The sequence below is a fragment of the Osmerus mordax genome, chromosome 14 (genome assembly GCF_038355195.1).
Source record: "Osmerus mordax isolate fOsmMor3 chromosome 14, fOsmMor3.pri, whole genome shotgun sequence".
In the NCBI taxonomy this organism is placed as follows: Eukaryota; Metazoa; Chordata; class Actinopteri; order Osmeriformes; family Osmeridae; genus Osmerus; species Osmerus mordax.
This window is the reverse complement of record NC_090063.1, coordinates 3775179-3803038: the sequence shown is the minus strand read 5'-3', so window position 1 is coordinate 3803038 and position 27860 is coordinate 3775179. Positions and strand designations below refer to the sequence as shown.

Below are 27860 nucleotides of genomic sequence, written 5' to 3'. Positions count from 1 at the left end.
GATTCACGACCAAGTTTATTATTGAATAGGGCCTAAGCGCAATTTGAAAAAAAGAGACTAAATTCAAGCGTTTCATATGTATGTAAACAATTTATTGTCAACAATGTACAGATCCAAGCAGTGATAACCATTCACATCCATTACCTCATACAAATGTTATTACAAAATTACTACAGTACAATATAGATTCTTTGCATGATCCAAAATATTTGGTGGCCCCAAAAAAATATTTTTTCTCAAATTTCAGCAGCTTACTTATCAAAAAGGAAAATAAAATAAAAATAAAATCATATTGTCACAATTCGAAATGAAGTTTCTCCCATTACAGCGAGTGAAGGTGAAGGCAGACTTGGAGAAATTCTAGTCAAGTTTCATAGTTAAATAAACATCACAGGGTATCCAGGAGTTGTCGTTTGAAAGAGACATTCTGCTGTTGTTGGTTGACGCTGTAATAAAGGGACACGTAAAGCGTTTTATACTCTTTGTAATATTAAATACCTCAGTTTGGACACCTAGCCGTGAGCCATGAGCACAAGTTGCTTGTGCGTATCACATATTTCTTCAGATAAATCAGCTAAATTATTATCCAATAGCTCTCAAGGCATCTTGTATATTATTACACTACATATAAACGACTACAATTCTTACAATCACTTTGCCAAAGTTGCATGTATTATGTGCAAGGTTACTCTTTCCAATTTCTTATTCTCTTCTTCACTAAAGTTGTGATTTCAATATCAGTGTGTCTGGTAAATATTTATAAAAAAAAATGGTGTGTGTTTTAATCTCTCAGAATCCTGTTGGTAAGCTATCTAGCACACATACTGTATCTAACATCAATGTTGAACAGCATCCACATATACACACTCTGTTCATGGTTGAAATAGGAGAGGTTTACAACTAATCTCTTTTGGTAAAGGGAGATGGAAAAAGGCATACATTAGGCAAAACAACAACAAAATAACAGCGGTAAACACAAAACAACCTGAGGTTACTACAACAAATATTCAAGTAGAGAAACTAAATTGTATAGCAGTGGACGTCGGTAAAGACAGCACATCGACAGCAAATGCGTTTTTTTAAATATTTTTTGCTATCTCTCGCTCTTTAGTTTGTGTGTCTTTAAATGCAGTGTCCTAAGTGGACAGACCCAGTTAAGCCATGCTTCCTCCTTGTTTGCATGCCAAGCAGCTGGAATGTGACAAAGACTAAATTATTTCAAACTTCAGGACACCAAATATACATGGCACAACACAACAAACAAAGACAAGTGCCTCCACATATCCCATGATGCTTTGTTTCTGTTGTTTCATTTGACCAATAATAAAAGAATAGGACTAATTGTCATTGAATAATTTCCACATTAAAATATTATTTAAATTCAGTTTTAACAATCATAATCAATGAATTAAAGAGTTAGGTCATTCAATTTATAATGTATTATTTATCTAAAAAAAAAAAAAGACTAAATATACCAACATATCAACGGAGAGGATAATACTTCTAAACTTAGCATTATTTAACGTGCCCATGATCAACTATCAATAAATTATTACTGTACAATTTATGTACGAGTGGCACTGCATATTACATTTTCATATCTTACTTTTTGAGTGCATAATATGGCCTTAACACAGGCCTTAAAGTACTGCAGGGATTTCTCTGACCAGCAGAGCCGAGTTGATTGGCTGGGCAGAGACTGCCCCACCCCTGCCCACTTACAACTTCATCATGGGATACAATCAGACAGTCAAACACTTCCACTTTTTTTTGATTCTCAGAGCCATAACAAACACAAAACGAAAAAGGGAAAATTGAGTACAAGATCGTATTCCTAAATCCTGGTTTCACAGCATTGAAAAGTTAATGACTAGGTAGGACAATAGTTAAAGATAAACACGAATAGTAAAATGCTCCAGTCGGCTTGGATTCAATGAAAATTGTCAAAAAGAGGGTGGGTTTTGCAAAGAAATAGTCCTTAATTATTATTTATTTTTATTCAAAGCTTTGTTGAATATTAAAATACCCCCCCTCCCCCCTGCTAGACTGGGATGTGAAGGGCCACCAACATGCAAGGGATCAGTACCCCGCAAAACACAATCACTCAAAACAATCATTACAATCATCCTCCAGATCATGCTTTTAACACAAAATGCAAAAACAACTAACGGCATAACCACAGTACATAATAATAAAAAATAAAAAAGAGGAACAAAAGATTCACTATAACAATAGTTTGCTGTTTGTCGAGTTTGCATTGGAGCACAGAGGTCACAAACACCAATGTAGGACTAGATTCGTATCCTAATATTACTCTAGAAACGCAAACATGGCGATGACGACGATGATAATGGACACTATACATGACGAACACCTGTATGCCATTTCCCTCCCCCCCACTGGAAGAGAGCCGGCTGCGGAGCAGTGTAAAGCCACGTCGACTCACGTAAGAATGTGGGAGTGTGATATGCTCGCCGGTAAACGCACATAGCACGCCACATCCACGGCACAGGACAAAAGAGGACCGGCGTCGCTCAAGAGATGGCTACAGATATGTACACACTCTCTCTCATCCACAGCCTAGCTCCTAGAGACCGTACTACTATACGAGCTACCTTCGAGATAGCCTAGCCATGCTTGCGACAGTAGACATTTATAGAGGCTCCCCAGGCAAGCATAGAGGGGACGAAAAAAAACAACTTTGAAATGGAGTAAAAACACAGAGGTTAAGGAACTTTATCACAGGGTGATGCAAACATCACAACTATCCGATGCAACACACACAGCACTCTAAAGATGAACACCACCTTCCCTGTCATGATGCAAGCATGCTACCTACCCCCAAACCACCACCACCCCCCCCCCCCCCCTCTCTGCGTTAAGACAAGTTACTTTAATTTCAACCACAACAAATAATACTACGTCTGTGATGCCATTTTTGACTGGCTGGCAGAGTAAACGACTTCTGACCAGTTGTAGTCGAAATACTCTAAAATTACTTTTGAATTACTGTTGAATGTCTCTTTAAAGACACACCAATCTATTGTTTTCAACCACTCCACTCAGATATCTAGAGACAGCAGACATTTGATTGAGGACTACAAGTAAAGACAATGCAATTATCATACTCTTATTAAGATATGCAAAGGAGGACACCTTTTTTTTGGCTATAAAACGTTGCTGGCTTAAAAAAAAAGAAAAAAGTCTCTAAATATGATAGTTCATCAGCCTTTTACTCCATTACCATACCGCGGTTAGTTGTTAACTAGCAGCTGTCCACACCATTGCGGAAACAATATTACAATACAGACCTACTGCATTTCCAGGCAATGTCCTGATTTCAGATCCACGACTATGGTACAATCCAGTCTAGTGCTTGTAGTTCCCCTCCCCCTCACCCCCACATCTATCACTGAGTGGTAGATGCCGACTGATTGGTTTTTGATTCTCCACAATACCGCCCACCCTCCCTCCACCCTCAGTCAGTATAAAACTCATGATTTTACCCGACCTAAATAGCTTTTACAGAGTCAACAGATATATGCTCTGCAGTGCTGAAGAGGAGCTTAGAGAATGTATGTTTTATGAAAGGCTGGAAATTAAAAATGGTGAAAATACGAAAGAAGAGGCCTTTCCGTTTCTCTTCAGTCTCTGATTGAGATGCGTTGGATAGCTGAAACTAAATTTTCTCCAATGATAAAGTTGGCCTGAAGGTCACCCCCCTCCCCCCTTGCCTATGCAGAGGGGGGGGGGCGTCGAGTGCCTGGTCTAACTCCTCCCCTCCCACCCCGTCCAGAAGGATGGGGAGGGGTGTGCAACCCCTCCCTCCCCCAGCTGGCAGACCCTACCCCCCCAGTAAAGGGTAACTTATCCCTGGGTTTAAGAGACTCCTGTCGTCTCCCGTATGGACTGACCTGGGAACAGAGAGACAGAGGGGAGGACTTGTGAGTGAATGGTGACACACAGGTACAATTATACAGCCTCATATTGGCATACGGCTAAGTTGACAACCCACACTAGACTTATTTGTTTGACATTTTTAAAGAGAGACTCACCCCCTTGAACAGGCCCATTCCTATGGACACAGTTAGACCCCGTAGAAGGTGGCCAGACGTTCCTTAAGAGGCAGGGGGAACTGGTCAGAGAACCGCCTCCAGTTCTCCTCCCCCACCTGGTTTTTGAATCCATGGAGGATCTGAGAGACAACAATTCCTACTGTGAGATCGTAGGTAGACAGGAAACTCGCACGCAGACAGACAGATGCACGCCCAGTCTCCCATTCACCCTCACACACAAACAACCTTATTCTATACTTAAATAATGGCATACAGTGTACCTTGCAGAACATGTCTCTCAGGTCATCTTTTGGATTTACCCAGGAGGCCACTGCATCACAGAAAAATATAAAATCCTAGGAGAAATGGGGGTGGGGGGAAGGGTCACTGGTGAGTGCAGAATCTACGACACTACTTCAGGTTATCACCAGAGTCAAGGAGCCATTTTACTGGTGAAGCAGGTCTGGTTCTGTCCACTAGTGGGCGAACTCACCTGCACCACTCCTCCAGGGTTGACGCTAATCATGGTGCAGATGCCTCGGAACGCAGAATCTTTCTCCTCGTTGTCTCTTATATTCCGTAGAGAGGTGCACCTGACAACAGGAACGAACCCATTTAACCACAGGAAAACTTCAGCAACAGAAACATGTGTATATCCAGTACAACATTATTTCATTTGCTTGGAACCATTGACCAATAAGTAAAGTCAATGAAACTACCTTGAAAAATATATACAATATATTTAAATTACGCATTAATCTTTACGAGTGATGATAAATTATCTATCAACTGCGCTACTTTTTTTTTTTATTTTTACATACAGTACCTGTAAACATAAAAATAACTCTAGTGTGTAGTCTTGATAACTTAAGCATTATTAGCATTAATTCAGTCTTAGCTCAATACTAAAACAAAAGACTATCAATTTAAATTGTAAACCTAACTTTAAAAATCCTCTCTCTCTCAGACGTGGTCCTAAGGACTAAGCATGCACGCATCAGACAAACGGCACCAGTACAACGCTGCCCTTCTGAACACAATTCAGTAATTAAATCATTCTAAAATTAGCTTACTAATATTTCTAATAGCACTTCTTAAAGTCTAGTCGCTTTGGTCTGGAGCATGTACACTAAGACCTTCCTATCCAGACTGATAGGACCTTTATAAATGCCAATTACTTTTCATTGATACGGGAGAATATTTAGGTAGTGCATTCTGGGATAGGCGCATGCAGCTGGAGGACTACTGAAACAGGAGGGGGACGATTTGGGAGGAATGATCTAGACAGGAAGTCTTTTTTGATCCTTCCTCTTGTATATGTAAAACCAGCAGGCATGTGATAATCTAATCCCATGCACTGATTAGTTGTTAGGGACAATTAACGACATAAAAAACTGCAAATCAAATAAATCAATGTGTAATACATGGAGTTGCTACCGAGAAGAAAACAAATCACAGAAGACCTAAGGAGGACAGTATTAGTTACATGGTTGGCAATGGTTAAGGACTGATTCATAAGAAACAAATGACTTATTTCCAGAAAGAGAGACAGGGAGGAGCGAGAGAGAAGACAGCGACAGGGGAGGATGAGAGAGAGACAGACAGGGAGACAGTCGAGGAAAGAGAAGGAAATGAATGAAATAAAAAAGATTGAATAATACACACCAGGGTCTTACAAACTGCTGAAGCATGGGTGCCACCTCTTGAGGACAAACGTAACCAAGACGACCAATTGTTATTGCTAAGGTAACGCAACCACGGTTATACACCACCAAACGCCAACCAAGACATGAGCAATGAGGGAGGGGGGGAGGAGAAAAAATAAAGAAAAAACAAACAAACAACTCAGAAACATAAAATCAACATAATCTGTGTATGATTATTAACAGAAGATTTCACTTGTGTTGATTCTAACTTCCCCATTCACTAAAAGGGGGAGGAATGCAGAACATGACACTCTAAAAACGACAACACGTTTAAGGGAGAACCCTTTGACAACACAATATCTTCCACAATGCAATGGACAGCATGCAAGTCTAGCGGATCTGAAAAATACCTCTATTTACGTGCTATGGGCAACCTAGTAAGGGATTTTTACAGTACTGTAAGTGGTAAAAGGACGATTTATGGTTCAATAAAACATTTTCAATCTTTCCAACTGAAATGTGCATTCATACAACTTCGATAAATATAAGCGCCTTCATTGGGCTTTCAGAGGTTTCTCCCTTAAACTCACAAAAAGGTTATCTTTTCAGAAGAAACAGAAAATATATAGATAATTTTTTTTGGGAAGAAATGACAGATTACTCCAAGTGAACTAGATGAAAGGAGACTAGTATCCAGCAGGGCAGGAGGAGGGGACCTAAGTTTAAGAGACACAGAACTATGCAACATTCTCATTAAGAAACAAGCATTTATGAACAGTCCAATGACACATGCAGAAAGCAGATGATAGGCTAATTAGAAATTGAGTTCAGTGCAGGATAGGCTTATATGTGGCCCATGAGCGCGGAGGGGCGGGTTTAGGGTTATGAATCTCTGCCGTCTGTATGAGGCAATCAGTTTATTAATTTGTCAAGCTTTTTTTAGAGACCAACATTTATCACATGACATCTTGATTCTCTCCGTGGATCAGTTTAACTGAGAGCTGCCAAGTTTTTCTAACATAAGGCAGATAGAACTGTTACTGTTGTTTAACGCTGGATCATTTCGACTTGTCTGATGGTTTTTGGTACCAATGCATATCCTGCACCAAACATCCGCCATCCTTAACTAAACAACATTCAACATCTATTGGCAGATATGCATTCACATTTAAAAAAACAGTAACTAAAAAACAACAAATAAATAAACTGACAAACAAACAGAACACATCTACAAAGTTCTGTATATGTCCCTGTTGGTTAGTTGAGCAGGTTACACTTCACCCTTGCCTCAGCCTAGATAGGTTGACTTGTTTGTATTGAGCGGCCATTTTGGCTCATTACAGCCCAGTTTCCAATGACAAAAGGTGTGTGTGGTAGGGGCAGAGCGTAACCATGGTAGCGGGCTCTAAAATAAGTGCAATTTACATATCTCTCAAGACAACAGAACATGTTTAGAGTGGGATTATCTCTTGTTAGTTAAGTTCAGTTAGCATTCCGTTGTCTAAATAGCTGTGACAATTTCTCTATCATATGGTAGTAAGGAAAATATCAATAAACTAATCTCGGTCATTGTCTGGTGCTCTACACTGAATATTGTACGAAACCTGTCGACAGAGCGCAGAATCAATCAGTATCAGTTAATAGCACGCCTGGACATCTACAAGGTTCGCCAAATTATCGATATATATATATATATTTCTTAAATATACTTAGAGGGTCAAACAGGCCTACCAAAGTTAGTAACCAATTAGTGGGTGGAATAGTTGACGTGTTAGTTTGGGTGGAACCGGCGAAACCTGTAGGCGCCCGAGGCTAGAAAAGACTGCTTGGCACGCATGGCCTGTATAGAGGCCTGGTCATGTGCTGTCGAGGGCCTGTGTGGACAGAGCCCCTTCCTGTGTGCCTGGCTGGCTGGCTGGCTGGCCTGGCTGGCTGGCTGGCTGGCATGGCTCATTGGCTGCTCAGCAGCGCCACCGTGTGGTACCTGTGTTCTCCAGCAGGGTCTTTGGTGTGTTGGGTCTGTTGATGATCTCCACCAGCTGGTGCAGCACCATGGCCACGTACGGCTGCATCTCAGAGCCTGGGACAGAGGAGGGGGGGTGGCAGGGGGTGGATGGGTATTGATCAATCTGGACGGGTCAGTTGTGTGCGTGTGTGTGGTGAGAAACAGAAAAGTAAGCGAAGGAAGGAGAAAAACAGACACAGAAAGAGAAGGAGACAAAAAGACGTGACAAAAACTCACCCATTTGTATCGATATCTCTCCGATAGCCCATGTTGCATTGTTGCACACTGATATCAACTCAGGATTGAGATTAGTGCCCAGTATAGGCATGAAGTCAGCTGAGGAGAGAGAGGGGAGAGTGTGGTCACACACACACAACAAGAGCCTGACGTCTAGATATCGAACAGAAAGTTTCGATTTTGGCTTTGTTTTATCGAATAACGGCAGGTGGCAAGAGTTCCCACCGATGCATGGCTTGACGTGCTGGAAGCAAGCTTTGGTCAAATCCCCCAGGAGTGCAAAGGAACTTTGGCGAACCTCCGGCATCTTGTCCTGAGAGAAGGACGGAGGCAAGGTGGGAAGAAACAGGAAGAGAGCTCAGGGAAAAATCACGCATAATCAGCTGACCGGGCGGCTTTCATTGGGTAATGCGAAAACACACGCCTAATCGATCTCTGCGTCAGTGGCTGAGCACAAATAACAAATAGGTCATGTGGGCGACTGGTCAGATGGTCTGGCACTTCGGGAGCATACCTGCATGCACTGGTACATGAGGGTCAGGATGTTGCTACGGGCGACCAGCTGCTCAATGTTGCCCCCCAAGCCCTCAGCCAATCCGCTGAGCAGGTCCAGCGCCACGATCATGAAGTCCTTATCAGGGGCCTCGTACTGGTCTGGCTGGGACTGGTGGAGCTTTGATGGTCAAGATTATACAAAAGAACGACAAGAGAAGAAAAAAAAGAGAGGCATGAGAGAGGCATGGAGCAGGTACAGAGAAAGGAGAGGTGGCTAGAGAGAGAAAGAGAGAGAGAGCGAGAGAGAGAACGAGTAGAGAGAGAGAGAGCGAGCGAGAGGGGAAAAAGGTAGTTGGGAGGGAGACAGAGCTGGAGGGAGGAGAGGGGAACGGAAGGATCTGAAACAATTAGATCCAACATTCCTGAAGCGTGACAACCCACAAAGAGTCGATAGCCTCCAAATGTTTCGCCAACGCGCGTTCCTTTTCATCTCAGCCAGTAGCCCGAGTCGGGTGCCAACTCGCGCACCGGGATGGCAGAAACAACGGGTTGTTTACAAGCTGGGATACAGTCGCAACAAAAGCAGTGCACAAACGCCATCTCATTCTCACGCACATGGTTCTCACAGGTGAGCAGCTGGCACAAACTCTGCAGCTTGTACGTGAGGGGAAGGGTTTGCGTGAGTGGGTACACCTGTATATCTGAGTGTATATCTGAGTGTATACGAGTGTGTACGTGTGTGCGTAAGAGTGTGCGCACGTGAGTTTAGGAGGGAGTGTGTGGATGTGTGTGTGTGTGTAGGGGTCCAGCAGACTCACCATGGCCTGGGCCAGGGTTTTTTGGACCAGGTTGACACAGCGCTGGTAGACGGGTTCACAGTAGGGCAGGAAGCCACTCTGCAGTGCCGTGGCCACGGACGAGAGACACTGAGAGACAGGGAGAGAGACAAACGGAGAAAGAAACGGGAAGGGACGAGGAGAGACGGGAAAAAAAGAAGAAGAGGGAGACGTAGGGATCAAACGGTCAGCCCGACAGGAGCAGCTGGAGGTGGAAGATATGAGGGAGCGACTGAACAACAAGTCGTGATTCGACTGAGCTCGCGCTGTTTAGCTGCGAGTGCAAAGCTAACGGAGGGGAGGCACAAGAGGGTTTTCTAGAAGGAGCCGAGACTCAGACCAGTTGGAGGGCAGAACATCTGGGGAGCCTACTGACCTCCAGCAGAGGGAACAGATCTTTATCTTCATCCTTGAGCTGGTTCCACTTCTGGATTAGAGGAGGCATCAGCATCTGAATGTACTCCTGGACACCGGCAGGGTGAGATCACGTCAGACATATAACATACACCAAAACACGTGTGTGTGTGTGTTTGTGTTTGTATGAGGGTATGAGAAAATGTGTGTGTATGAGCGTATGATTGACTGTGCAAGTGTGTGTTTGTAAAAATATGAATGGATTTGTGTGGGTGCTTGCCCCCACAAATGATGTTGCACTTAAGACATTGTTTTTGCTGCAGTATACTCAGTTTATGATTAGTGAGTTACACTGTAGCTCATATATTATTATTGTTGCACCATGGCTGTTAGCTGAGATGTGGTCATTTTGCATTGGCCATTCCTCAATCCTCGACTTCCTGCCTTACTTTCCATTTGGACTTGTACGTTGCTTTAGATTCAAGTGTCTGCTAAATGAATTATATGTAAATGCACAAGTGTATGACCCTGTGTGTGTGTGTGTGCGTACCGGCTTGTTGAGGTGGTGTCCCACAGAGTCGGCCAGGGTGCCGATGGCGTCGTACAGGATGAGCAGGTTCTTGTGCTGGTACTTGTTGAAGGCGAAGACCAGCGTGTCCAGGATGTAGGCCAGGTAGGGGACCAGCTCAGTGCACGCCTCCTCCTCCAGAGTAGCAAACGCACTACGGGAGGAACAGTGTGGGGGGGGGGGGGGGGGGGGGGGGAGTGATAAAAGGGGGAGACAACTTTAGAATCAGAAGGCTTGCGGATATACATTAGGGGTAGACCGATTATCGGCGTCGACGATTATCGGCGTGGCCGATTTTAATATTCATGTTGTTATTATTAACAGTTCTCAGACTTAAAGATGTGGTTAAAATAATTTAAAGAGAGCCTTTGTCAGAGGCCTTTTTATTCTTCATTTTGACATTCATTTTCATTTTTACACTAGACATATATATCGGTTCAAAATATCTGTTATCGGTCTACTTGATCTGTAATAATCAGTATCGGCCCTGAAAACGCATATCGGTCGACCCCTAATATACACCTAAATCCACTTGAAAAAGCATTTGAGGTTATGAGGCCCAAGCAAAAGGGCGCAACAAGGTCAAGTTTTTCACGTTTCACTATACTTGTGAGGACATTTGGTCCCCTAAACAAGACCACACACACACACACACACACACACACACACACACCCCTCCCTACCTGCAGGCAGCCTCCTGCACCCTCTTGTTGCCGTCCAGGATGCGCTGCAGCAGCTCCGTCATCAGGGGCTTCAGGAAGGTGTCCGGCGGCTGGCTGACCACCCAGTGGGCGTAGCGGCTGAGCGTCCAGCAGGTGATGGAGCGCACCAGGGCCTTCTTGTCCGACAGACACTGGACCAGGTGGGGGATGAGCTCCGGCAGGTAGGGGATCATGCCCTGCATGCAGCCTGAGGAGGATGGAGGATGGTGGGACAGGGAGGAGGAGAGGAGGGAGGAGACGGTTAGGATGAAGTGGGCAGGAGAGAGGAGAGGAATTAGACGTCTTGACTTCCATTTCCTACAATGGCAGCGCTGTGTGAAACGAGCTGTTTATATTCAGCAGGTGATTCAGACTCTCGCCGACTTGACACACGTAGGAGTGGATGACTGGATATTCACCTCCCCCCAGGCTTCATCCCTACCTCTCCTTCCCTGCTCCTATAATTGCTCCCCTCAATGACCTCACTCCCCTCCCTCGCTCTCTCTTTCCTTCCTCTTTACCCTCAGCAACGGCCCCCTGTACCAGGGAGACAGACTTCTCTCTCTCTTGTCTTTCCCCTACCCCTGGTCTCTCCTTTCTCTCTCTCTCTCTCTCTTTCTCCCCCCCCTCTCCCTCCATCCTCCTCACCCTCAGCGATGGCCCCCAGCACCAGGATGCCAGACTCCTTGACGGCCCAGTCTGGGTGGAACAGCAGCTCCTTGAGCAGGGGCAGGATGGGTTGGAGCAGGTCGTCCCGGAACACGTTCGCCAGCACGTCCAACGCTGCCGCCGAACACTTACCTGCAGGAGGGACACGCGACACACACACACACACACACACACACACACACACACACATACGTACAAAGACAGGCAAAGGTAAAGAAATTACATCACATGACTTTCCAAGGCGTCACGGGACAACCCGTGACATCACATCCTGTCCCGTCACGTCAAAGGAAGTATAAAAGATGTCGAAAAGAACGCTCAGCTCAGAGAGCGAGGACTCTCTCTCCAGCCGGAGGGTGACACTCACGCAGGTTCCAGTCGGAGATGGTGTCGTCGTCATCCAGATCGTCGTCATCCTCGTCATCCTCGTCCTCGATGCCGTCTCCCTCGTGTTGCTGGGCAACCGTGCGCGAGCGGTGGAACCTCGGCCTGATGTCCTGCTCGTTGTCGGGGATGGCCTCATCCTCTTCCACATCGCCCTGACAACACACACACACACGTCATTGCTCTTGCTATGATATAATTAGCTGCCTCTAGGGCTTCTCGTTATGTTCCAGTGCAGTCTGGGTCCATCTGTGAGCCTGTCTATCTCACACAGACCGAAAGTTAGGACAACATCCATATGTATGCCTGCTAAATATTCAGAGCACTCTGCATACTCACACCAAGGAGGTACCAGTTCACCAAGAGACAGGGATGTAGCAAGGCATAATGTAGCTTAGTTTTGAACACACTCACATCGGTCTCGGACAAGCATACGCTGGCACAACCACTGATACACACCGAAACACACACACACACACAGCAGATTGAGACACATTGGACTGAGAGGTAGCCAATAGATCACAGGTCACCCCCCCCCCAGCAGGTTATTTCAGAGTTCCAGAGAGACTGACCTTGAGGAGAATGATGTCGATCTCAGAGTACTTCATCCCGTTGACGAGCACCGGAGTGAGTCTGGGGGAGAGGAGGAAGAGAGGCAGGGTATGAGAAGAGGAGGAGGGGGGAATAGGAGGAGAAGAGACGCAGGGGAGGGGAGGAAAGGAGAGGAGAAGGGAGAGGAGAGAGCCAGGGGAGGAGTAAAATCATGACAAGTAGACAGGAGGCCGTCAGGGGGCAAGGACAGGTCAGGGCCTCCAGGCCATCACTCGGGCCCTAAATACACTGGTTCTCCTTGATTAATGTGTCAGTGGTGTCAGATGCTGGAGCCGAGGGTTACAGATAGGGTTCTCAATCAAGACCCGGCCAAGGGCATGGGATGGGGGGGGGGGAGGGGGCGAGTGGGTTGGTGTAGGCAGACGTCCAGCTTAGGATGGGGGGTCTGATCTGAATTAGTAGGGGTGGTGATAAATCATAGGGAGGCTCTGCCGGAGCGATGTGTGTGTGTGTGTGTGCGTGCGTGTCACTCACTGGGAGAGGTGTCCACCCAGCACGTCCTTACACACGGGCTGCTCGGCCAGTGTGAGCCAGAACTCGCAGGCCTCCAGGGCCACATTCTCATCCTGGTCCTGGGTCCTCAGCAGCATGTACTGGGGCAGAGGACCATGGGAAATTGAGTTTTTTCCTTTTACATTTGTAGTTCTTTTCGTCGTTGAATTATTGCAGAGGCGCACCCACAAGGGTGGGATAAGAAGTGGATGTCGCTGACTGCACTACAATGTCTTTCCAGCAGGTGTCACCGTGACAGCAGTGCGAAACGCTGGACACTGGCCCTCGAACTCTTTCTCCATGTCTTGCGCCCAGTCATTGTTTCCTTCTGTTACCCGACACTCTCCCTCCCTCCCTCCCTCCCTCCGTCCCTCCCTCCGTCCCTCCCTCCGTCCCTCCCTCCGTCCGTCCTTTCCTGTCCCTCCCACCCATCATCTTTCTCCAACCATGTATCCCTCCACCCCTCCCTCTTTCTCTCCAGCCATCTCTCTTTCTCATCCACCCACCCGCCCGCCCGCCCGCCCACCCGTCCCCTCTCTCCTCTCCAGGCAGGCAGTGGGCCTCACCTCGATGAGGTTGTGCATGTGCGGCAGCAGGCGGTCCATGCGGACCTCCAGCAGCATCACCAGGGCCCTGCACACGTTCTTCCTCACCTCCGGCTCCTCGTCCGTCGCCAAGGCAAACAGGTTCTACGGGGAGGGAGACAGAGACAGAAGGAGACCGAGACACGGACAGAGAGAGAGAGACGGAGAGACAGAAAGAGGGTGAGAAAATGACCTGTTTCAAGTTTATTGTCAGACGCACAGGACAACACAGGGTCAGACTGGGCACTGAAATTCTTAGGGCAAGACAACGCAAAGCAACCTGGCATAACATAACATATAAGTACACAGAACATAGATTGCATCTATGAGAAGCAAAACTATAGTGAACCTCCTCATATACAAATAATATACAATATTCAATACAGTACACTAAACCTCTAAATACACATTATACACATAATAACCTATACTAACCTTATAAACCTATACTAACCTAGGACAAGTGAAGTACAATAGTGCAGTATTGCTGATAGTGCAACCAGGAGCTGAAATAACCTATACTAACCTTATAAACAGACAGGGAGAGGAGGTGTACACTCACAGCAACTATCCTTCACACGTTAGATGGGACTATATCAATAAAGTTGGATTTGATTCATTATCAAGCCAAATTCTCTCCGGATTCTTCTAGAGCCTCCATGGAGAATCAGAGGAACCGTCTGTCTAAAGACGGAAAAGGACCCTCGCGAGGTGCCTGTGTGTGACAGTCAGTTGTTTGGTAGACGCCATGTGCGCCATTTAAAAAAGGTACACACACACACACAGGGACTCCTACGGAACTAACCAGCGGCCAATCATCTTGAACTTTCCCCCACAAGGAACTCGAGTAAATAACGGCAGATAACCCACAGATAACCCGCAAACCATCGAGGGACCTCATGAACTGCGTGGAGTTACTAAGCATGTGAATGTCAGAGAGGGACAGAGCGAAAGAGAGAGTGTTGACCCGGGAATCTTTTCCCAGCTGCGGCATCTCTCATTGTTCCCCCGTCTGGCCTGTCCAGCTCTCCGTCCGCTACACCAGCTGACCCGGTCAGAAGCTTATCAGCCGTGACCGCCATGACCAGGCACTCGTCTGGATTACAGCCTCTTATCCAAGTCGCTGGAATTGGATTTGTGGACAGTGCAGAGGGCCGGCCCTCACTGCTGATGTCTCAGTGCTAACCTACTGACACACTGCTCTCTGCATGGACCCTCCTGGGGACACAGACCGTGCTGTTCTGCCTGGCTGCCTGGCTGGCTGGCTGGGACTGTGGGTACGGATGCAGCTGCCTGCTATGTGGTTCTCTCCAGGCTTCACACACACCATTTGTCTTCCTCCTGCTCAGAGTTTGGAACGGTGTACGTGTGTGTGTGTGTGTGATTCAGTGTAGCACGATCCATCAAGAGTAAGAGCTGGGTTTGGTTCGAGGGTACAGAGGAGGACCGTTGGAATCAGAGGTCGGCCTAGAGGTCGGATGTAGACTTGCCTCTATGAAGGGGTCGATGTGCAGCATGAGAGCCTGGGTTCTGCTGATGATGAACTGGTTGACGCAGGCGATTGCGTGTGACCTGGAAAACACACATGGGGGGGGGGGGGTTGAAACCAGTGCACCAACTTAGATCACATGTCCACCCCCCCCACCTCATCAATGCAGCCTCTGTCTTCCACGCTCCCCTCCTCAACCTCAGCACAGACAGACAGACAGACAGAGCTTGGATCATCCGAGCCTGACCATGTTGTTAGTGAGGTTAGAGTGGTGAGCGATTGGGGATGCATGGACGACTGATCGGGGATGGAGGGGTGGGAGAGAGGAGCGAGCGATCGGGGATAGAGGGAGGAGCGATCTGGAATGGAGAGAACAGTGATCGGGGTTAGAGAGACGAGAGGCGTGTGGCGATCGAGAGGAGAGGGGTGAGCGATCGGGGACGGAGGAATGTGCGATCGGGGGTGGAGAGAAGAAAGAGGTGTGAGAGATTGAGGGCAGAGGGGTGAGTGAGGGAGGACAGAGGGGTTGAGGGAGAGACAGAGGGCCGGGCGGAGCTGGAGATCATATAAGAGAGATCAGCTGGGCTCAGATGGTGAGTTCTGTGAGACCTGATCTTGGGGCTGCTGTGCTTGAAGAACTGCAGGAATTTGGGGATCATGACGTTGAGGGGCCGGTCTAGCATGTCGCTGTCCAGAATCTCTGCCGAGTCCTCGCATATCTTCTGCAGGGCTCCAAACGCTCCCTGAGAGAGAGGGAGAGAGACAGAGAGAGAGACAGAGAAGGCAAGTGAGAGATAGAGAGAGACAGAGACAGAGAGACAGAGAGAGAGAGAGAGAGAGAGAGGGGGGTGGGAGAGAAATTGAGAGACAGGTTGGTTAGAGGATGTTTCAGTGTCATACTCCGTGCATCGGGGCATAAATAAATATTTGTCGAACATTAACCCCGCTCCCCCATAAAACCTCAGGGACAAGCCGACTTCATGCCAACATTGACAGAGCCCCATAAAACCTGAGCATGTCTCCACCTGAACACGTTTTAGCGTTTAAATTGGCTATACACCCAGCTGTATCCAAAATGATGATGTAATGGAAACATAAATCTTTGCAGGGAGCATTAAAAGCACCTATGCTTGAAAACAATGAATGACTCTCTTCAAGGAAAACGTTTATCACATTGGCTATTATTGTTATTTTTCTCATTCTGTGGCTGTAAAAAGAGGGTTTGACCACATAGCTGATGGATAACAAAATTGTCCCATAACCTTGTTAAGTACCTGCCAACACTGTCCTTTGGTGATGGGGATGGGGGGATGGGGGGGGGGGGGGAGTCAATCTCCCCCATTTCTCTCACACAGAAATTTGCGCACACACACACGCAAACACAGAGTGGTCTGAAAAGCATATGTAACCAAAAGCACAGCAGCAGAGGCTGTCTAAGGGCCGTTTCTATGGCAACCATCGCCACGGCAGGCCTGAGCTCCTTCCTCCCCCAGACAGTTTCTAGACAGGGACATCAAAGCTACGAGACACACCGTGTGTGTGTGTGTCTATTGTGTTGGTCTGCATGGATGTCATGGTGGAAAGGTTTCTACCTGCAGCCAGAGAAGAGCTGTCGAGGACAAGGAACAGTGTAACCAAGGTCACAACCAAGGGTAAACTAGAGCAGACATGAAACCCCTCAGAGAAAAGGGGCAGAGGGGAGGGGCGGGAGTAGCTTGGTAGCTCGGAAGGCCTGAAGGACCTGTGTGTGTGTGTGTGTGTGTGTCGAGCTGCGTGACACACACTGTTGACAGACGGGAGTTGTAAGTGAGGGTGAGGGGGGGGAGAAGACTGGCTGCTGTGCATACCGATGGGCTCCCCAGGGCCGGGCCACTGGAAGGGTGAAGGCAGGAAATGACAGCGATGCTGGAGGACTGTAAGCTCAGCCTGCCGGGGGAGAGCCACGCTTCAACAAACGTGCCCGTCCGTCCCACGCTTCCCCCGCACCTCGCGTCTGGTTTGAGATGACGTTTGAAATCACTGTTTTTAAAAGGAATGGGGACATTTCCTGGCCCCCCAAAAAATAATAATAAATATGACATTGAATCACGACAAAAATGTCCCCCAAAAAAACCCCGAAAATAATAAGGATCCCTCCTCCTCTGCCATGGCTCTCCAGGGACACCCTGTGACGATGTCATTTCCAGCATCCCGTCGGAGCGAAGAGCTCCTCAGCGACATGACACCTGACCTCTGACACGTCGAACCGCCCGTAAATCACCACAGCGAAACTGCTCTCCAGCTAAACCTAAATAAAGAGGTCTGCCGCCGGTCTGCGGAGCCTCAGTGGGACACACACACCTGCTCCATGCTTTTTATAGTGTGCAGATTGGGTGGGGCAAAGAGGAACAGCCGCCGCCGCCGCCACTCCCCCCCAACAGACACACACAGCCCTCCAGACTACAAAATAGGGAGGGTCCTAAGGCATTGGGGAAGGGGGGGAGACAGTCTCCCTCCCCAGATGTTAGTGGGGATATAGTGTGTTAGCAGCAGGTCTGAACACTGCTGCTAGTGCCTGAGTTAGACTGAGCTACAAAGTCTGGTGTGACAGCCAATCCAAGTCAGTGTTTTACAGTGTCGTCCGTCTAGCCGTCTCTGGGGGAGGGGATCCCTCACTGAATGGCTCCTCCCAAGGTTTATTCCATTTTTTCCTCTAACGAGTTTGGCTGGGAGTTTGTCCTCGTCTTCCTTGAGGGTCTTGGTTGGTTGAGGGTTCTATGGGCGTATGCAAAGCCCTTGGTGACACTGCTTGTAAAAAGGACTACACATATAAATTTGATTTGATTTTGATTTGCTGTCAAGCGGACAGTATAAGCCAAGGTCATCCCTGAACTATGAAATTCTTATGTCATGGCAAGAAGATCCTTTAAGTCCAGAAAGTGGCAAGATGGGGCATCCATGGATCAGACTTGTTTGTCCAGCACAGCCCACAGATGCTCGACTGGATAGACGGGGTTCGCTCTCGAAATTGTGTCAACCTAAAAATATACTTGGAAGCATTTGTGCGAGAAAGACCACATGAACATTTTCGGGGGGAGTGCTCCTAAACTTCTGCTGGTGATCCTAACTTTTTAAAGTTGAGCGCACCGGTGCTACCAAGTACAAAAGTGTATTTCAAGCCCGGATAGAGATACTGGGAATTTGGAGGCTAGGTCAACACCTTGAACTCTGTTCCTCAAACCATTCCGGAATCATTTCTGCTTTGTGGCAGGGCGCATTATCCCGCTGAAAGATGCCACTGCCGTCAGAGAACACCGTTTTTAAAGGATGTGCATGGTCTGCAAGAATGTGCATGGTCTGCAACAACGCTTAGGTAGCTGGCACGTGTCAAAGTAACATCCACATGAATGGCAGGGCCTAAGGTTTCCCAGCAGAACATTGTCGAAAAGCATCACACTGCCTCCGCCGGCTTGCCTACTTCCCATAATGCATCCTGGCACCATGTGTTCCCCAGGTGAGCGTGACACAGCCATCCACGTGACGCAAAAGAAAGTGGGATTCATCCCCCCCAGGTCACCTGCTTCCAACGCTCTGGGGTCCAGCTCTGAAGCTCACATCCCCATTGTTAGACGCTTTCAGCAGTGGACAGCAGATTGGTGTGCGCGTGTGTTTGCGTGCGCGTTAGCATACAGTCAGGACAATCTTTGTATGCACAGATACAAACACAAACTTTAGCTTACAGGTTCCACATACTCAGCGGTATCTCCCGACCCACTTCTTTACGCGAAAAGTTCCCTAAAGTTCCCTTCTTTCTAAAATACGCAGTGTGGATAGTCCTGTTAGCAAACCTCCGTTATCAATGTTCCTCATTACAAACATACACACACACACACACAAGCTCCTCTGCAGCAAATAGCTGACCTAAATCTAGACTTGTGTGAGCTCTGTGTTCCTGTGCACAGAGAGGCTTTGTGGTTAGTTTATTTATGGGAAAGATGCAGAACATATTTCCAACGTTTCCTTCCATGCACATCCTTCCTGCTCTGACGGAAGTTTAATCACTTTTGCACAGCAGGAAACTTAATAAAGATTGCGGAGAACAGTGCATACTGTTACAGATGTTATCGACTGTACTGGGTGGTACGTCGTCCTGCTTGTGACAGGAAAAGACAGGACCCGTTTTAGAGTAGAAGTGCTATGATGGAGATTGCCATCCATGATCATTAACATTGAATTAATAACACAAATTGAAAAATGTGAATACTGACATACAGAAGGCAGAGTTCTAATAACATATGTACTGTACGTGTGGCGGACCCTCCAGGGGAGTGCTTAGGGAGTGTGTCTGAGGACCTGTGTATGTGTGTGTGTGTGTGTGTTCGCAGTATGTAAATGTCCTTCAAACCCTCACATCTGCATTAAGCCTGCTGTCGCTGGCATGTGCAGGGCACACGGCTTATGAGCGGAACGTGGCGTGTGTGTATGCGTGTGTGTATGCGTGTGTGTATGCGTGTGTGCATGCGTGTGTGTATGCGTGTGTGCATGCGTGTGTGTATGCGTGTGTGCATGCGTGTGTGTATGCGTGTGTGCATGCGTGTGTGTATGCGTGTGTGCATGCGTGTGTGCATGCGTGTGTGCATGCGTGTGTGTATGCGTGTGTGCATGCGTGTGTGTATGCGTGTGTGCATGCGTGTGTGCATGCGTGTGTGCATGCGTGTGTGCATGCGTGTGTGTATGCGTGTGTGCATGCGTGTGTGCATGCGTGTGTGCATGCGTGTGTGCATGCGTGTGTGCATGCGTGTGTGCATGCGTGTGTGTATGCGTGTGTGCATGCGTGTGTGTGCGTGGCCCCTCAATCAGCTCACTTGTGAAGCACCAGTGCAGTGCGTTGGCTTCATATTTACTACCTCTGGCAAGGCTCCACGGAGCCACCGCAAGGCATCATGGTATAGCCAGGCTATTTTAGGAGCTGTTGCAATGGACCGCTCCCCCATGACGAAGCTCGATGTTAGCAGGACAGGAAACGGAGTGTCCGGCTTGATTTCACTTGAGACATATGAAATCGTTAAAAAGGGTAAGCAATATATATGCGGTGACTGAGTAAGCCGGGAGTTTTCCACAGCCACGGCTCAACCCTCTTCGACACACACCTGCAACACGCCTGACTTGAATACAAATGTCCCCAAGTATGCGACAAAGACACCACGTGCTCGCAGTCATACATCACTGCCTGGACAAACACGCCCTCGCTCTTTTCTCAGACGCGCGCAGACGCACGCACGCGCAGGCACACGCACGCACTCACTCACTGGGGGCGAGTGTACCATCGGGGCAGTCACAAGGGAGAGCGGGCTCAAGGTCGCGAAGTGGTCGGCCAACGTGAGGTGGTAGCCTGCGAGACGCGTCTACGCTGTGTGGCGACAAGGATCCCTTTGTTGGGCTGGAGCGCGCTGCTTCCCGGGGAGGCTCCGTTAAGCGAGGCGCGTCGAGCGAGGCACGCTCTCCCGGGGGCCCGGGGGAGCAGAGCCACCGGCGGACAGAGGCTGAGGACCGTCGAGACCAAGCAGGATCCATCCAGCCTTCGGGGGGGGGGGGAGACGCTCGGGCTGCTGGCTCGCTCCTTAAGGAAGCCGTTCAGGGGTTCACATGGGAGCCTGGAAACGGGGTCAGTTTATTTCCCCTCCCCCGGCTGTAGATAAAGGGAACGGAGACGAAGGGGAAAGGATTCCATGGTGAATAAGCTGGTTTTAGTTGGAGGTTCAAATCCAGCTGAGGGACTTTGCCTTCTGCTGATCCAACCAGCAGGATGCCATCCAGATGCTACTTCTCACCCCCCCCCCCCCCTCCCCCAACACACACACACACACACACTCTCTATAATTATGGCTCCCCTCTGCCCTTCAAACCGTTTCCCTGATGCGGAACACACCACCGCCACTGAGCTGGACGACATCAAGATCGCAACAGTGCTCCCTGGTCTTGCCCAGAGCTTGGGAGCAGGGCCGCCCCCCCCCACTCACCTCACAGGTGTTGTAGTCCTCCGAGTCCAGCAGGAGGCAGAGTTTGGGCAGCAGCTCCGGCCAGTTCTGCAGCTCCCCCTTGGAGGCGATGGTGGTGATGAGGATACCTGAGACGGCGCCGGAGAGAGTGGATGATCAAGAGAGACAGAGATAAGGGGAGAGAGAGAGAGATAGAGAGAGCGAGGGATGACAGAGGGGGGGGGGAAGTGCTCAGAGCTCCAGCAGACAGCTCTAAACGAAGTTAAAGAAGGACTGCAGACAGTGCGCCCTTTTGGCTCCATCCTAGCTCCACCCGATCCTATTCAACTACATTCTACTGTCGATTTGATGGATGTGACGGGGCCTTTGCACGTCTCACCTCCACCTTCTCCTTTACTCTGTTCCCTCTTTTTTTATAAAACATGCTCAAGAGGAACGCCATTTCCATTCCCATGGCATCAAACTGTGAAGCTCAGAGACCATACCAATGTGTCACACCTAGGAGTCTGTATGGGCAGTGGCACTGGGCAGCGCCATCGAGAAGAAGCTTCGATTTTCCGCCATTTTGGAAGCTTTCCTTAACAGAAGGAACAGGCGGCCGGGAAACCTGCATTCTGAAATAAATCTGTTGTTGTGAGGTGATTTGTGTTCAGCGCAGATGTTTGGTAACCACGGCAACGGAGCCCCAGCACTGGGCTGTGCCGGTGGGCTTGGATATGAGGACACCGTGCAAACCTGTTCAGCTCGCACACTGTGACACGGTATGAATTATTAATATACTGTACGTATATATCGTTTTTATTGCTCCCAAAGAATTCGGATTCATTTATATTCCTTCCAAAAGAGTCCTATTTTTTGTATTATTTGGATTTAAAACCACAACATAGGATTGAGGATGGACAAAACTGTCAAATGTACCTGTACTTGCTGCAAAGAGCAAAACAGAACGTGAACCTTAAACACAGTGCTGCCCAACCACAAGCACGACCAACAAGAAGACCCAAATTACCTACATTTCTATGAACTCGGCAATGTATTGAGAACAGCATATAGATGAGCCGTGCCGAAAGTACGCAGAAACCATATGCTGCATCTTGTTATTTTCAACTTCACACGGGCTACACTGTGACAGGTACGATAGCCAACACATAAACCAGTCTCATCCAGAGCCAAGCCTAACACTGGTGGTGATGGGATGGTGGTGTGTATACTGTATTACTAAAGCAGGACCTCTGGCTCTCTGGTGTCCTCCGACTCACCCACGGTGGCCCGGATGAGGGGCGAAGCGTCTCCAATGTTCTGCAGACACTCGCTCTTGATGAAGTCGGACACGCCATTGGGGAAGCTGTGGTAGTGGGCCTTCACGTTGTTCTTCAGGATCAGCCCACTCAGGGAGCGGGTCGGCTCGTCTGAAAGGGGGGGGGGAAGGGGGGAGGGGGTCGGGGCAGACGTATTCCAGAGATGAAGCGAATTCTACAATTTCACAGGACATCTCATTTCTTCGAACACAGTGCATAACGGGGCAATAATAAATGAATGGTAAAAAAGGACCGTGACATTTGCCGATTGAAAACAAGGAGACTGGGCGCGTTTCCAGTGCAGCGATCTCCTAATGATTTGAATTCTGTGGGCTTTCAGAGGTTTGAATATCATTCAAATCGGTGCATCTGGCCGGCGTCCCAAAGAGCGTCAGCCAAGCAACGTCGCTACAGCCAGGTCACGGTGACACAAACACAAGGCCACTTGTACTCTACTGTGCACTTGCTGAAAGGAAAACTAAATTAAAACTAAAAAGGAAAAACTAAATTGAAAGCTTCAAATAAAATGAGGTCTGCGGATCATTTTTCCGATAGTCAAGCAGACTGTAAAAAAGTCATGAGTACAAGCTCATCGACAGATAAGGTAGGTGAGATGAACTCTGAATAGCAACAGCAGGACAGCCAATTAGGAATAAATGCATTTACCGCTCAGATGCTGACAGCTTCGGACTGTCTTCTACACTGGGATTAAATAAGAGCTTTTGCATGCTGCAGAAGTCATTTCAGCCTTTTATCAAATGAAGGAGCTAGATGTCCTTGCTTTAACTACACCAAGTCATCTAGCACGTCCTGATTTCACATTATAGGAGTAATAATCATTCCCGTTAATAATCATTAAATTCCTCTCTGTGGACAGTTGACATAGCACATGCCCATCTCAAACTAAATGGCTTAGAGGACAAAATCATTGGGTCATCAACCGTCCAGCCTGTCAGGTCTGGAGTTGACTGGAGGCCGGCATTAGGGTTAAAATTAGAGTGACCCATATTCTTGTGCCATCGAGTTGGTGACAGGCTATCAAGCGTGGGTTGCTCTAGTCGAGGACGCCTGGCTTGTACTCAGAGGCGGTACTGCGACACATCAGCAACACCAACTTGTAGAGGCACACTAGTGCCAAAATGATTAGTGGTGGTGGGGGGGGGGGGGGGGGGGGGGGCGAACTGCTGGGGAAACGGAACTTACCTTCTGACTTCAGCTTCGTGAGAACAAATATCAGGTAGTTGTTGAAGTCTGGGAACTGATTGAGCTGTTCCAGTCTCTGAGGACGAGAAGGTTGAGGAACGTAGGAGTGCAGGCTCGGCAGCACCTGATGCTTATCACGTTAATTACTGAGCCATATAACTATCGCAAAGAGCCCTCCTCTCTTTCATCCTCCCTGTATGACTGCCATCCACCCAACACACAGACAAGCTGTGTGCCACTCGAGATAGAAGACAGTAACATCTGCATACCATAACAGCTAGTATCTCTATGGACACTTCAGTCATCTCCTTAACCAGGCTTTGACCAAGTTGACAAACTACCTAGTGCCCACCCTGCTCCGTGATGCCTTTACTGAGCACCAAACAGGCTTAGACTCCATTACCAGTACACTTATCTGTTGGTTTAACCAGTAAAGTATGTTGTAGACAACTCATGCCTTCTCTGTTCCAACATGGCCATGTCCCCACTATTGATAATATGCTTACTAGATGTGAAGGGTCTAATAGAGTTCTGATACAGAATACCCAGTATTACAGAGGACATTCCGATTTTAATTTGACACAAATAGCAAGGTAGGTACCCAATTCTGCTAACAAACCCCCATCATCATGACATAGCTTTCATGTGTCATCGTACACCATTACTAGCAGGAAAATAGGCACAGCACAACACTGACAGTACACATTAGGCCTGATGATGAGATGACCCTCTTTACAGTGTGGTTAATTTGAAGCTATAGCTAAGATCAACGTTAGATGGATAGCTGTCAAAATCTGCTTGCTATATGGTGATAGCCTAGACAACAAGCTAACGACGTACTAGTTGCCGCTTTAGAACATGCATTATCAATAAGTACAAAACAATGATTAATAATCAATATCAATTTCTACCAATACGTCTATTACCAGCGTACTAGCCAGCTGTCAGTGTCGGTATATACACGCTAGCAATGTAGCATGGTAACCCGCCGCTGTTGTGTGGCTGACACACACCCAGATTGTAGCTAACAAACTGATGTCTGGACTTCCACTTTCGTCTGCGAGCAATGCCAAAGGATACTTGCTGTACGGATCTTTGAGTGGAGGTATCAGGCGACTGTGACTCTTTTAAAAGCTGTATGATTTGCTGAAGTCCTTGCTCGTCTGGTTTCCACTCACACTCCATCTTGGTTTGCTGCAAAGAGATTAAACGGAGAATGAACTGTCAGTCACTAGCTCTAGCTACTGTACTGACTAACGACGTTAGCAAGCTTGGTAGCTAGCACTGTCTAACGCCTTAGCCAGCAGTCAAATTGTCCGACAAAGGTAGAGCTATCTAGCATTGCTAGAGGTAATATAGCCAGACTAGCTATGTAGATAAAAAAAAAACTACAAATAGCGACCATTTAACGTTTTAATAACACGCTATTATTTCACATACCAGTACCCGATATAGGTTGCCTATAGTTTCTTCCTGCAATATACTGTAACTGTCCAGAATTTTTAGACATGGGGCGGCTTGTCTGTGTCAGCGCAGGAACATTCTGTTTTCGCAACAACTAGCTTTAGCTATATGATTGCTTTGCTAGCTAGTACTCATACAGATTCATGGCGCATTTACGATCCTATCCCAGATCTGGACGGTCCTATTGCCCGTCTGCTTTTTAGACTGAGAACTGCATTCCAGACAGGTCACTTCACATTACCAGTGTACGATAAAAGGATGCCGCCGACCATATCGATTTTGGATCATATAAGGCGAGGAACATTTAAATTAATTAAGTGTGACCATTCTTATACAGTGGCACTGTTAGCATATATTCCAATCATCTGGTGTTACAATTTCATAAATTAGAACATTTGCTAGATTGTTATAAATGTGTTTACTATCACAAAATAAATTAAGATAATCCCCAGGGTAATTCAATTTCTTATTTTATGAATGGTATAAATACAGAGGTATAAATCATAAATACAATTTTAGGGACAAGCTGTGTTAAGAAGCTAGCCACAGTTAAACAACACTGCTCTCTGCTGGCGAGTACTAGGTAAAATGTTTGCCGCAAGTTAAAAGGTAATTCACGTTGATTTAATTTTGCAACTAAAACAAAACACTATCTCAATGAGATAACACAAAGAATAAAATATTTTTATATAAAACATTTAGAAAAATCTAATCAATTCAAAACATTGTCTCAAGGAAACGCTCATACTGCAAAATCCACTCTGATATCAGCAGTGCAAACAATGTCCACTAAGGGGCGTTCGATTATCACAAATCAATTGTAATTAGTGAAAAACGGTACACCACAAATATTTGTATATTCTAATCAGGCAACCTGTGTACAATTTGTCAGAAAAATTTTCTGGAATTATTTATATATATTTTTACTTGCCAAAATTGATACTGGATTTTTTTAGCACCTTATAAGGTGATCATCTGGCAGAGCCTGATGCCAAACTCATTTACCATCATGGGGAAAAACAACACCCCACACATTCCTTACAGACAATTTTACTCAACACAAAATACAATACAGTACCTCATGCATAGTATTAATGTTACTATGACATAAACATCCTAACATGGTCCTAACATGGACCCCATGTTAGTTTCCTCAAGGATCGCAATGACTCTTGCTTAGAGCCTTGCTGCTCTTGTTGGTTAGTGGTAACTGATTTAAATTATTGAAATATTTTTTACTGTTGCTTGCTTTTCTACAGGTACACTTGCACTTATAGCGATTCATGTTGTTTAATTGTAACTTGTTTAACTACATGCTCTTGTGGTTCTTCCCTTTGGCACTTATTTTGGTTGTTCACAATATGTGCTTCATGTTTTGGCTACCCGCGATGTTTTTGGACGCTTTGGATAAAAGCGTCTGCTAAATGAATAAATGTAAATATACGAATGAAAAATAACTGGGTGTCTTTTTCTCATTGGAAAATCAGTACCATGCAGCAACATTTGACCCGACTCCAAACATATTCTATATGAAACAGCTGCTAGTCTGCTATAGGTTAGACAGCTAGAACACACACAAATGCACAAACACACACACACAGAGTACGAGACACAGTCGTGTCTTATCGCTGAGTTGCGGTGGCAAACCTCTTTCCATTCTTGTTACCAGCAGAAGTCTGTATCAGACTCATGACACTATGTTGATTGAAAAAAGTCTTAGAAAGACACTGATGTAGTGGAAAAAAAACACATATCTCAAATAATCTCACATTTTAGTATCTCAGGCCTGGGACAATTCTTTCAATCTGTGAATGCAGTCTAATATACTTTCAACCACAATTTTTTAACAAAAAATGTCTGGCTTTTATTAACTATGCATCATAAATGTTTTTCATGATCATAATCTAATATGATCTGCATATGCATGCAATCAGATGTCTAAAGTGCAAATCTATAATTATCCAACATGTAAACATTGAAGCTCACACCAAATAAAACAGAGGGTGAAACATGTATAATTATCAGTTCTAAATTCCTTCTGTCACTTTTTGAGTGAGGCAATTATATATCTCCAGCATTTCTGCAGACATAGAGATGTGGGTTTACCAGCTTCCATCATGGCCTGTGTGCCTCTGACTGGACAACAGATACTTTACATTTTTCTGTTTGTGGAGTCTAGAACAATCCTTCTCAGTTGATTACAAACACCGGAATGAGTTCAGTAAGGGAATATGAGTTCCGGGCTTTCCAACCAATGAGCGCTTTCCACATGCGGACCGAGAGGACAGTATTCGGAGCACGCGAGAGGTGCAGCGGAGACTTGCGATTGGTGCTGATGATGAGAGTAGTGAATCCGCAGCATACCGGGCAGACGACGGATTTGACCGTGGACATTCAGATACGTTACTTTTAAGACCTGTCGCTTAGCTAAATGCCTCAGCAATTTTCAGGGAATATATACAGAAAATATATACCATTAACAATGCAGCTGTTATGAAGGTGATATGAATTTCTTGTGTTTGTTGTAGACCTAGTGGAGCGTTACAGCCGGCGAAGTCAAGGGGTAAGGGAAAGGTATCGAAATAGTGGTAGCTAGCGAATCGTTCTACCGGCACGGACACGCTTCTTGACACCCGGCCTTAGAACACTTAGAAGAGGGAAAGTTCTTGGTCCACAATTATACCTTAAGTATTTTCCAACTTAGTTTTAGGAGAGAATCAACGGTGAAACCTTAGTAGTTAATCCAAACAGCCGTGGTTGGTAGTAAGATTTAGAGTTACTGTAGCTAGC

General features: G+C 46.7%; 1 protein-coding gene across 2 annotated transcripts; it reads right to left on the bottom strand.

The window, feature by feature from the left end:
- Positions 1-3833: 3833 nt before the first annotated feature.
- tnpo1 (transportin 1) lies at positions 3834-25118 on the bottom strand. Of its 2 annotated transcripts, XM_067249919.1 has the most exons (25): positions 25047-25118; positions 24687-24800; positions 23607-23682; positions 22365-22514; positions 21127-21233; positions 15737-15870; positions 15129-15210; positions 13621-13743; positions 13037-13155; positions 12523-12583; positions 11934-12105; positions 11546-11698; positions 10880-11105; positions 10179-10350; positions 9651-9737; positions 9257-9364; positions 8458-8616; positions 8169-8256; positions 7944-8042; positions 7686-7781; positions 5721-5796; positions 4549-4648; positions 4337-4411; positions 4056-4195; positions 3834-3914 (listed from the first exon to the last, which is right to left on the bottom strand). In XM_067249919.1, exons 2-24 carry the CDS (start codon positions 24789-24791, stop codon positions 4088-4090), a joined length of 2676 nt encoding a protein of 891 aa, XP_067106020.1. In that variant the 5' UTR covers positions 24792-24800; positions 25047-25118; the 3' UTR covers positions 3834-3914; positions 4056-4087. The 2 variants fall into 2 exon arrangements, 1 of the variants encoding a protein (XP_067106020.1); XR_010878211.1 differs by lacking the exons at positions 3834-3914; positions 4056-4195; positions 5721-5796.
- Positions 25119-27860: the final 2742 nt, after the last annotated feature.